General features: G+C 44.5%; 1 protein-coding gene across 1 annotated transcript; it reads right to left on the reverse strand.

Annotated features, from left to right (window-relative positions):
* Positions 1-3803: 3803 nt before the first annotated feature.
* LOC139445826 (uncharacterized) lies at positions 3804-11752 on the reverse strand. Its single transcript, XM_071227054.1, has 6 exons — positions 11650-11752; positions 8595-9443; positions 7438-7813; positions 7025-7195; positions 5873-6184; positions 3804-5539 (listed from the first exon to the last, which is right to left on the reverse strand). Exons 2-6 carry the CDS (start codon positions 9428-9430, stop codon positions 4754-4756), a joined length of 2481 nt encoding a protein of 826 aa, XP_071083155.1. The 5' UTR covers positions 9431-9443; positions 11650-11752; the 3' UTR covers positions 3804-4753.
* Between the last annotated feature and the right edge of the window lie 430 nt (positions 11753-12182).

Genomic DNA, 12182 nt, shown 5'->3' on the forward strand with positions numbered 1-12182 from the left:
AAAGAACGTACACTCGTGCAGCCGTTATGATTCAATATGAACACAACTCCTGTGTTCTTGTGAGCTGGTTGGAACTTTATTTCCGATCGGCAGCAAACATATAACTGTCGGTCGGCCCTTTGAGGTGCTGTGCTTTGTAATGAATCACTATAGTCAATGTCTTTAGCGACTCGCATTCGTTGTATGCGACTTAGAGACGTGCAATAAAGATCTTCCGGACCCCGCAATACTTGTGATCGTCAGTTTGTTTGTTTGTTAGTTGTTTAACGCCGCACTCAGCAATATTCCAGCTATATGACGTCGGTCTGTAAGTATTTGAGCCTGGACCAGACAATCCAGCGATTGACAACATGAGCATCGATCCAAGCAATTGGGATCGATGACATGCATGATGCCATCAACCAAGACAGCTAGCCTGACCACCCGATTCCGTTAGTCGCCTCCTACGACAAGCATAGTCGCCTTTTTCGGCAAGCATGGGTTGGTGAAGGCCTATTCTAGCCCGGATGTTCACGGGCCTGTGATCGTCAGTATATATAACATTCCTCACTATATACAGAATACAGACACGTGCGCCCTCTGCAGAGCAACAGAAGCGAGATATGTCATGTCTGGTATTTGAAATCATTCGCGAACTGTCGTTCGTGTAGTCCCATGTTAACCATTTCGAAGCTGCTTGATCAGAAAACACATGCGGACTTCCACTTTTGCTATCTCGTCAGCGACACTGTGATTGGTCGGATGCGAGGTCGTTCTGACGTGACCTGTATAAATGGAATGTCCTCAGATCTTTGTGCAGCGGTACTGAGCACTAAGATCTGATTTTAACGAGATTGTCCAACTGCTCTAATAGTCTGAAGACGTAAAAAAAATAGTAGAGGGTATGGGCTATCCCTCTTGGAAGGTGATCTTCTGGCGATAGTCTACTTTATACATTTATAGACTTTATATGAAGTCAAGACCTGTTTTATGGAACCGAAAAAAAACCAGTATTGACCGAGTGCGAAGTCTGGAGTCAAAATTGGTGTTTTCGGGTAAATAACATGTATTAACCTCATATAAAGTTGTATTAACCTCATATAAAGTCTATATAATTGTTTAAAAATAAAAGAGAGAGAGACAAAGGCAGATTCAACACATTAAACCATACTGTGTTCAAGAAGCTTTGACAGCAGGTATTCATGAACCAAACCAGGAAGATCCGGGTTAGACTAGGTCTCTAGCAACCCATGTTTGCTGTAAATGCTGACTATGCTTGTCGTAAGATAGATCGGGTGATCAGGCTCGCTGACTTGTTCGATTCATGGCATCGCATCCTAATTGCGTGGATCGATGCTTATAATGTCAATCAGTGATTGTCTGGTCCAGCCTCAATTCTTTACAGACCGCCATCATATGGCTTGAATATTGCTGAGTCCGGCGTTAAACAACAAACAAACATCCAAAACAAAACAAAGGTATTCATGAATCAATACGGTGATGACTATGTTCGGATCCGATCTGAAGCCTATCACAGCCGACGCCAGCCGATCCATAGCAGTGGCACAGCACCATTGGAGCGAATATGGTTTTGAACATGCCACTGGTAACATGTCTTAGTCTTTAGTTATTCACATCAGTCTGACACAACAAAATAAGAATCTGGCATTGAAGCCATGGCGTTACGACCGGTGCCACGTCTCTCAAATGGGCAGCCTGACGGGCACTACGGTATGAAGTAAGGGTCATGGTTTGGCGTGATCTCTTTGGGATAGCCCGCCTCAACGTTGCTGGATACCGTACCAGCTGCTGACCCAGGAGGTATTTTCCTTCATGGCAACTCACGACCCAGGCCTGACCCTTTAACACCGCATACGGCCAGACCCCCGCATGTATGTACGGACTGTTAGCCTGCTTGGTGCTCAGCATTAAGGGGCTAAAACGAGGACTGGTTGGCTCGGAGTCAGTATACTGTGTGGGGTATTCATGTTAAACTGCGGCATGGTATCTCAGTGTGCTAGCACTATAAATCGGCATCAGTCCGGACTTGGTGCCGCGCTATGGCGCCCTATCCGTACTGCAGTGTTCACGCCCCAGACAGTCAGTGAAGAGGTGTTTTATCGCTGTTGTGGTCACACGGAGGACATACAAACTACTGAACTACCTTCTTCATCACTTTCTTCTGTCATTTGCAAAGTGGCCAAGGTGAAACTGTACTGAAGTTTTTAGGTTGACTCATTATATGTTAGCTGCAATAACGTTGGGGTTTTCCAACAATCACAAGCATCTGATTGGCTTTGCTTTGGGGAATGCCACTACCACTACCACTATGTATCTCAAACAATATACCAAGTCTCAAACTGTAACATCTTGGACGGAAATTATTTCATCTGAAAACTTTTATGTTATATGTTACACATGGTTGTATTTAGAGTCCGACCGCAAAGATAAACTTAAGCGAGTACATGATTGGCATGTGCAGTTGATGCAATCAAATATTGTCTGTATTATGGGACTTTTATTGAACAAGCTGTCTGTCTGTCTTATCAGACTTGACATGAGACCCTATGCGTTGTCCAGTAACACCTGACCTGTTCTTGGCCAACAAAGGAGGTGGAAAAACCCTCGTATTATTTAATAAAACTCTACTTTCGAAGGGAAGCAACTCTGTGGCCTTTGGGTAGCAGGTGCCTGCATGTTTTTCGACTGATGTCTTACAACTAATTGTTAAGTTTGTGTGTGTGTTTGTTGGTTTGTTTGCTTGTTGTTTAACGCCGCACTCAGCAATACTCCAGCAAAACGATGTCAGTCTGTAAAAAATGGAATCTGGACCAGACAGACCAGAACAGCAACGATCTACGCAATTGGATACGATGACATGCATCAACCGATTCAGGGAGCCTGACCACCCGATTCCGTTAGTCGCCCCTTACGACAAGCATGGCTTGCTGAAGACCAGTGGGCCAGAGTGTTATATTTCGGTTTTATATTGGCATGTCAGTTTAATGTAGGAGGAAAGCCCATTGTAATACAGGTTGTATGCATAAAATACCACTCTGGTGAATGAGTATGTGAGTGTATTCGCAATACTTGTATTCCTGCAATATCTGAGAGGCGGAACTGCAAAATGGCCTTAGAACCCGTCTTCAGTGTGCCGACCGAACGCTTTAACCTCTGGGATCCGCGGCGCTGCATTTGCTTGGTTAAACTCACTAGCGCTTCAGATCGAGACCACCGCCTCCGTGGTCTAGTGGTAGAGCGTCAGCCCGGAGAGCGGAAGGTCCGGGGTTCGATCCCCAGCCGCGTCATACCAAAAGACGTTAAAAGATGGTACTTGTTGTTATCCTGTCTGGCGCTCGGCATTAAGGGGCTAAAACAAGGACTGGTCGGCCCGGAGTCAGTATTCTGTGTCTGAGTGGGGTATTCATGTTAAACTGCGGTATGGTATCTCAGTGTGCTAGCACTATAAATCGGCATCAGTCCGGACTAGTACACACACACAAACACACACACACACACACACACACACACACACACACACACGTGCATGCACGTCGCTATATAAGTGCAATAATCTTGGACGCGACGTTAAACCCCATTTCACCTCACCTCACCTCAGATCGAGACCGGGTTGAATCTGGCATTCGAGAGAAAAATCAGCAGATCTACTGGACTGACCAAATTGTTCATATTACACACCCTTACTGGCGAGGGTGATGTGCAATTTCTGCATCGCTGAAGCATTTTCAGAGAGTTGTCATCACATCTCTTTATGCAGAAAAAAACTCGAGTTTCTTTTCGATTACTTTTTTTTATCTACAAAAACAAGAGAAAACAGTAATATAATTTTTTCCTAGAAAATCTCATCCGAGTGTCTTCCGAGGTCAAATATATCAACACGCGTTGATAAAAGTTATCCAAAGGCTGGCTGAGGATATGTTTTATTTTTATCACCAAGTCTTGATGTAATTTATCTTGGAAGACACGATGATGAGATTCTAGTTATTATCTAAATTGTTCTGTTTGTAAACAGTAACAACAAGTGTCATGTTATTAATAGTACACCTACATCAGACACTGCTGCCTTGTCAATGTACACTCAGTTAATGAATATGATTCTTGACACTCATGAATCCTTTATATGAAAATTAGTAAACATGGTTTGCCGTGTAAACACAAAACATTCAACAATATACACTCATTCACCTGGAGTTCCGCCCACCAAAGATTTCCCATCTCATTACAGTGTTGAGGAGTATTCAGTAATTAATAAAATCCTTTCCTTTCTTCTTTTGCATGCTTGGACAATGCTTTTCGGGTATCATGTTGTTTTCAATTCATGCATCATGGAAACAAACCCGAAAACCAAGTTGAAGTTGGAATCCAACATGCAGACTTCAGAATGCAATGAACAAAGGTAGCACCTCCGATAAAAATGTATGTTAACAAGACGTGCGACCATCTCTATCAAAAGGTACAATATATCTAAATAGTGCGGTATATCTAAATAATGGAAATGAAAGAAGGCATTGTTGGTCATGAATGGGATGCTGCAATGCTTTTCATTGTTTTAAATCAGTATTCCACACAAGTCATGTGATTTATCTGAAAATGTAAAGTTATTTAGCACTATGGCGTCTAGCCCCCATGGCTATGTATTCCTCTGTGAGCATCCAGTATGTTGGTCGAGATGCTGATGAAGGTACTGGTGCTCTAGTGTCCCTGATGATATCAAAATATATATAAAATGGCATTTGAACACTATTAATTCAGTCTATTTAGCTGCCCTCTTTCCTTTGCCTTTTGCTTTTTTAGCGGGTGTCTTTGTCTTCTTAATCGGTTTGGCTTTTTTAGCTGCCGTTTTATTGGTTTTGGGTATAGTCTTTGGTTTCTTTACAGAAGCTGCCTTTGTTTCTTTAGATGCGCTTTTACCCTTAGAGGGGGCAGCTTTTTTGGGTGTCGTCTTCGTCTTAGGAGTGTTGCGAACCTTTCTGACACCACTGATGATAAAACCACTTCTTTCAATGGTTCTGAACGTTTCACATGCTTTCGTGCGCCTGTTCCATGCATAGTCAAATATTTCGTTGATGCGCTTGATTGTATCCGGGAACAAAATGTCATTGTCGGAAGGATACACAGCTCGTCTGACAAAGATCAGTCCCTTCCGTGCGATAACACTTCTCACCGCCTCCAACACTTGTTTGTTCCTCAACAGGAATGAATCCCATGAATGATTGTTCTTAAACCCGTTTGAAAATTTAAACAGCGTCGTGTAGATGCGCTTCCGATTGGTCCCAGGAGGTCGTACGCCGAGTTCGTAAATTGCCTGGACATCGTGCTTCCTCTTGAACAAATCGGCCCTCACGTATCCGTCAGCTGCTTTGAATGTCCGCTTATTGCCACGGACGGACCTGGACTTTGAGTAGAGAGGTATCTTGGCGGGGTAGATTGCGCGCTTCCAATTCGTCCAGTCCATGTCGACCAGCAATGCATCTTCGAAGCCATCGTCATTGGAGCCGAAGACGAAGTTCTTGTCGTTTACATTTTCACGTAGGAACTTCTGAAATAAGGATGCCATTAATTAGAGAACATTCAAACACTTAAAGGGGATACGAACATGTTTAGGTTTGGAACTCCGCGAACGGTTCCGAGTAACTCATGCTTATCATAAGAGCTACCTAAAATAGGACTGCTTGGTCAACTACATTGCTGATTGTTCGCCATCAAAGTAGTTGATATTTGATATAATATTTTTAGGAAATGGTTCTTCTGGTCCAGTTCGTTTAATTACCGACAGCCATCATGCCGGGATATTGCTACGTGCAGTTCTAAACACTATTCACTAACGTATTTGTCTTCTTTCTTCATGAAACAAAACGTTTCGTCTCCATACCTTAGATTTTTTTGCCTTCGCCTTTGGATTTTTCGTTTTCTTTGCTCCTCCTTTTTTCTTTGCCGTTTTTGCTTTAGGTTTGGTTTTCCCAGCGCCCTTGACCTTCTTAGCCGCGCCTTTAGCCTTCACCACAGCTTTCAGTTTCTTCAGGGCTGTGGCTTTTGGAATACCCTTCTTGGCCCCTGTCATTACGGGTTTCGATGATGTCATCCCTAAAAGGCCAGTGTCATCTCTCAGGGTCCCAAACAATCCCTCCAGATCTTTATTGATGGCCCCTCCTCCGTGGCGTCCCCGAACTTCATCCTCGTATGCCTGTAACACACAACAAGGAACTCTCACTGTATAAGTGACACGTTACACATACTATTACTATAGCCTCAAAGATAACCACGAACCCTAAATACTTACTAGACAGTTGACCAGCCTCACATGCCCACATCACAGCTGACCATCACTTACATGCCCACATCACAGCTGACCAGCCTCACATGCCCACATCACAGCTAACCATCCCTTACATGCCCACATCACAGCTGACCATCCCTTACATACCCACATCACAGCTGACCATCCCTTACATGCCCACATCACAGCTGACCAGCCTCACATGCCCACATCACAGCTAACCATCCCTTACATGCCCACATCACAGCTGACCAGCCTCACATGCCCACATCACAGCTAACCATCCCTTACATGCCCACATCACAGCTGACCAGCCTCACATGCCCACATCACAGCTAACCATCCCTTACATACCCACATCACAGCTGACCATCCTCACATGCCCACATCACAGCTGACCATCCCTTACATGCCCACATCACAGCTAACCATCCCTTACATACCCACATCACAGCTAACCATCCCTTACATGCCCACATCACAGCTGACCAGCCTCACATGCCCATATCACAGCTAACCATCCCTTACATGCCCACATCACAGCTGACCAGCCTCACATGCCCACATCACAGCTAACCATCCCTTACATGCCCACATCACAGCTGACCATCCCTTGCATGCCCACATCACAGCTGACCATCCCTTACATGCCCACATCACAGCTGACCATCCCTTACATGCCCACATCACAGCTGACCACCCCTTACATGCCTACCATCCCTGACCATCCCTGTATCACTCACTCACCTCGAGGAAGTCTGCTCCCCTCTCCCTGTAGCAGATAGCCATAATCATGTCGAAGATGTTGGAGAACTGATCCAGTTGCAAGTGGCGACCCAGAGTGATGCGGGTCATTTCTTTGAAGAAAGTTCCTGCCTCACTGTTTGACCCGGACTGTACACCATAGATGCGGACGCCCTGCAAGAAGAAACGTCACAATTGGTTAACCTACTCGTTTACCTTGACAAGAAGTGGAAAATTAAATGACTTAATGTTGATTACAACTGACTGTATTATTAAATAATCGGCTTTGGATTTTCCACCTCCTATAAACTTACATGTCATTCCACAACTGACATTGTGTTCACTAATAAGACTATTACATTGCACATTTTAACAGTGACTGTACTTTGTGTGTGTGACGTGTATATCCCACATACCATATCTCTCAGAGCCCTGCACTCTGTCTTCCAGTCAATGTTCTCCTCATTCTGAGGATCATCCGCCTCGTGTGGGGTGGCGTCCCCGATCATCACCAGGGAACGCTGACTCCCTGGAGTCCAGGACAGAACGCTCTGACAGCGTCTCAGCACCACCTCGTAGGCCTCGGGGAAGTCACCCCCTCCGGTAGGCTTTACGTCTTTAACGAACTTGCAGATCTCGGGGGTAGAGGCGCCGAAGTCGATCCACTGAACAACGTAGTTGCTGGCGTCGCAGTAGTCGCCATGGGCGAAGATGCCGATGCGAATGCCAGGGATATCTGCCTGGAGACGCTGAACCATGTCCTGGATTTGGCTTCGGACCTGGTCTAGACAGCTGCCAAAACAAGAACATAGTGCTTAGTACTAACAAGTTAACTATAAAGGTGACAGTCTGTAGTCTCGCTCATGGTTTTGCCCTTCAGGAGAAAGAGATTTTCCACAGATATCTAGATTTTCTCGACACGCGTAAGGCAAGATTATTATTTATCTTTAGAAATTCATTGGCTTGATTATGTTCCCAGGCCCGAGAGAAACAACAAAATGTAGTCAACAGTTTAAAATGCCAACAAACACAGCCACTTAGCAAAAGTGGCATTTCTATTCCAATATTGTCCAACTGTTCCAAAATGTTTCTAAATCTGTAAGAATCAATGTCCTGTTGTATAACTCCAGTTGAATATATTCCACACAAAGTCTTAACTCAGAGCCTTCTAAAAACCTTCCAAGGACAAAACCTTTTCTGATATGCAATTGTTTCAAATGAAATGAAGTTTCAGCTTTCAGTATGGTCGATCAAAGTTACAACAAGCTCAACATTTAAAACTATGGCAAATGTTTTTTTAAGTCTCTTCACAAACTACACATGAACCAAACATAATGACCAAGTAATGGCCATCAATAGCCTGCTGTGGTGGTCATATTAAAAATCGGACTCATACGTCTTGAACAAATTCAGGCGTTATATTTAGTGGGAACATGGCTGTGAAGTTTCAGCTTTGGTCCAGCGGTTTTTGTAAATATGTTTATATGCGCCGTCGGACGCCAGACAAGCAGGCTACGGCATAAGCTCACTTGACTTTCAATCAGGTTGACTACAAAATGGTCGACCCCCTCACCTGTACATGGAGCCTGTCGTATCAAATGAGAAGACGATCTCCATGAGTCCCCCAGGTGGAAGGGGGATGTCCACTACGACTGCACCGTCACCATCCGCGTCATCATCAGCAGCTGCAGCTTCTTCAGCGGCGGCACTGATGAGGCTGGCAGACTTCTCCTTCGTCAGGGACGGTTTGGACAGAGACTTACTGAGACTGAGAACCTTCTCCAAAGCGACTCCAGTCTCGGACCCCGCTTTCGACGACTTGGACTTGGACGACGACTTGCTGAGAGATGGGACGTCTCCCCCGCCGATGACGATGCTGCCTCCTCTGCTGATGCTCTTACAGATGAGGGGCGTCTTGGTACTGGTGGATGTCTTGGACAGTTCCTTGCTTATTGCAGCAGGTGCTTCAGAGAAACTGGTGGTACGACCGACAGTTGACCCTGAAGCAAGCCGGGTCAAGGTCGTAACTCTATCGTCACCTTCAACGATGGAAGCTGTTTTAGGCAGTGAAGGGGCAGTAACGACCTCGCCTACGACAACAGACCCTTTCTTTGACATACTCTTCTTGCCAGAGAGAGGTGAAGCCGACTCGGCTTCTTTATCTTCAAGGGTAAGGGTGGGGGCCCTTCTCAATCCCGGGGGAGGGGACGCGTCTCCTGATCCTCCGGGGCTGGCGCTTTCTTTCGTCGTTTTTCTTTTAAGACTTGGCCATTTTGGTAGAGGCAGCGGTGGTCGGATGGTGGATTTCTCCCTGACAGGTTTCACTGTGGTGGACGTTCGCTGTTTGGTCAGTTTACTGACCGGTTCATAAGGCGAAGTACGTGATGCCTTACGTTTAATCCCCGGCATGTTGCTAGGTTACCTACAACACAGAGAGAAAACCAATACAGGCTACACTCGAAACAATCGATGCGCTAGTGTTTTCTGAGAATATGTCCATGTTTTATGGGTGAACGCCATTGTTTCATTCCATTCTTTGAGGAAATACTGGTGTTTCACGCATAGCTCATTCTGAATTGTACACTTCATGTTCAAGCTGACGGCCACTTCACTCACCAGCATCATGCAACCCTTCCTTTGTTAGCACAGAGGTTGCGCGTTCGCTGTTGACGGGGAACGTCCAGGTTCAAACCTCAACTTAGGAGCTCCGCAGTGTTATATACATCTTCCCGAGACAAGACAATAAACTGACTGTAAAAGTCCAGTTTCCAACCTTGCCGATTTAGACCGGAATTTCTGGGCTCGATCGTAGCGCCACCAGTGGCTATTACGAGTTATGCCCCTTCTATTTCCTGCCGTATGAGGCGACTAACGGGATCGGGTGGTCATGCTCGCTGACTTGGTTGATGCATGTCATCGTATCCCAATTGCGTAGATCGATGCTCATGATGTCAATCACCATATTGTCTGACTCCATTATTTACAGACCGCCGTCATATAGCTGGAATATTGCTGTGTGCGGCGTTAAGTGAGTGAGTGAGTAAGTGAGTATGGTTTTACGCCGCTTTTAGCAATATTCCAGCAATATCACGGCTTCACACATTGTACCCATGTCGGGAATCGAACCCAGGTCTTCGGCGTGACGAGCGAACGCTTTAACCACTAGGCTACCCGACCGCCCCGAGTGCAGCGTTAAACAACAAACAAAACACTGTAGGTAGTTTGGCGCTATGTAAGTGTACTACTATCGGAAATCAATTTCAACCCATGGCAACCTCATAGACATATGTTCTTGTTACGCGTGATGGTACCCGTTCTCAACGCCCAGTCCTTGTGTTTTGTTGTCAAGGGAGATTTAAGATAAATGCCAACTGTTACGAGGGGAGTTCCACTCTGAGACGTAAATGCTAACCCAGAAATCGGTTCGTACAGAAATACACCATGAAATCAATGAATGACCATACCAGATCAATCACTGATCGATGAATTATATTAAACACAGTTTTTGTTTTAGACTAAAATAATCGATACACCATGGGTCAAATAAGGGGAGCAGCAATAGCTAAGGGTCCTGTAATATAAGTCAGTGCACTCAAGAATGTCCAGTCTTTGTCCCTTTGTCCCGATGTATTTGTGATTTGGTTGTCAATGGAAACTGGAGATCAATGACAAGCTATACGTGCAACCGCCTTGTACCTGAGCCCTGCCTCAAACAACATGAACAAGTATGGTTCAACAACGATACAAACCCAACTAGCGTAATTATATCCGACTTCTGAGTAAACCTTATTCCTGCACATAATTTGAAATTAGATACGTGTGCTCAGATATAGTCGCATTAATCAAATTAATCTGCTGGTTTCTATTCAGTGTCCGGCTCCTTGCAGACAGATATATTTTGTTGTTTAACTTGAGACACAGTTTAGGATTCGATAGTGGCGCTTCCCTATTTAATACATCTGGCGTTTTTCTCTGTGTCACGAGTGAAATGACAAAGAGCATTTTAAACCAAGCGTGGCAATATATTTTCTTAATTCTCTCCGACACTAATATGGCTTACCCTTCCCGGGGTTATAATGTAGGAATTAACAAACGCTGATAACAGCCACTACATGTATGAGGTAAGCATTGCTGGTGACATGCTCTAACATACGGGATTATGACGGAGTAGGGCGGGCTGTGTGCCGGGGTGTACTATATGTGTGTAACTAGCGGACACCTTGGCGTCGTCTTCACTGCCGGGTTCTCCGCAGTATTTAAGTATTGATAATTAACAAACCGTTAGTGTTTTATTGAGGTGCATGTCGGAAAAGAATAATCGTCAAATCACCTCCACAAACTGAACAAAGTCAACATCCTAACATGGAGGTTGTGTTTCTTAGCAGAGGTAACGTGACTGCGATCTAGAGATCTCCGACTGAGACTGTTTGTTAACAATACAACATATGAAAAACGACAATTTAACAATAAACACAATTACGAGTTAGATTAGCGTCCATGTCATTGAGTATAACTCTGCCGGTGCCACGCCCCTCTACAAAGAGCTGCATGTTCCCAGCGATAGTTCACATATACTGCTGTGTCCATTGTCTGTTGTGTTATGCCGAGTATCATCAAGCAGGACTCACCTTGTTCCCGTGTAGATCTAACTTGGGAGTCCCTGTCCTATATACACGTGCGTTCCTATATACTATCAGGTGTAATAACGAAAACTGGCAGCGTCAGCACAGGTTAAAATAGATCACGTGCGTGTTCAAGTCTGAGCTTGATAGTATTGCTCAACACCTCGTTATAGCGCATTTTACGATATCAATTGTATTTGCAGTATATCTGGTGAATAGGTAGCGATGAAATGAATTGTTGTCGGTGATCTATATGTGTATCAAGTAACAACTACAATAAGCCGTATATTGGTTAATGTAAATATTGCGTTAAAAGGAGACAACACGATAAACAGCCTTGGTACGCTAACTGTGTGACAAAGGTCGTTTGATTTGGCGCATGTGCGATAGAATTAATTGACACTGTCACGTTACACTTACTAGATACACAATATTATAAGTATACAGCGAACAAATATAAGCTAGCCAGAATGCTTAAGGTTTGAAAACTGGCAGTTATCACGATAAAATGCTCATAAATATACTAAATTATAAATATT

This window comes from Haliotis cracherodii, unplaced genomic scaffold (genome assembly GCF_022045235.1).
Source record: "Haliotis cracherodii isolate W230 unplaced genomic scaffold, xgHalCrac1.p SCAF_6, whole genome shotgun sequence".
Taxonomy (NCBI): Eukaryota; Metazoa; Mollusca; class Gastropoda; order Lepetellida; family Haliotidae; genus Haliotis; species Haliotis cracherodii.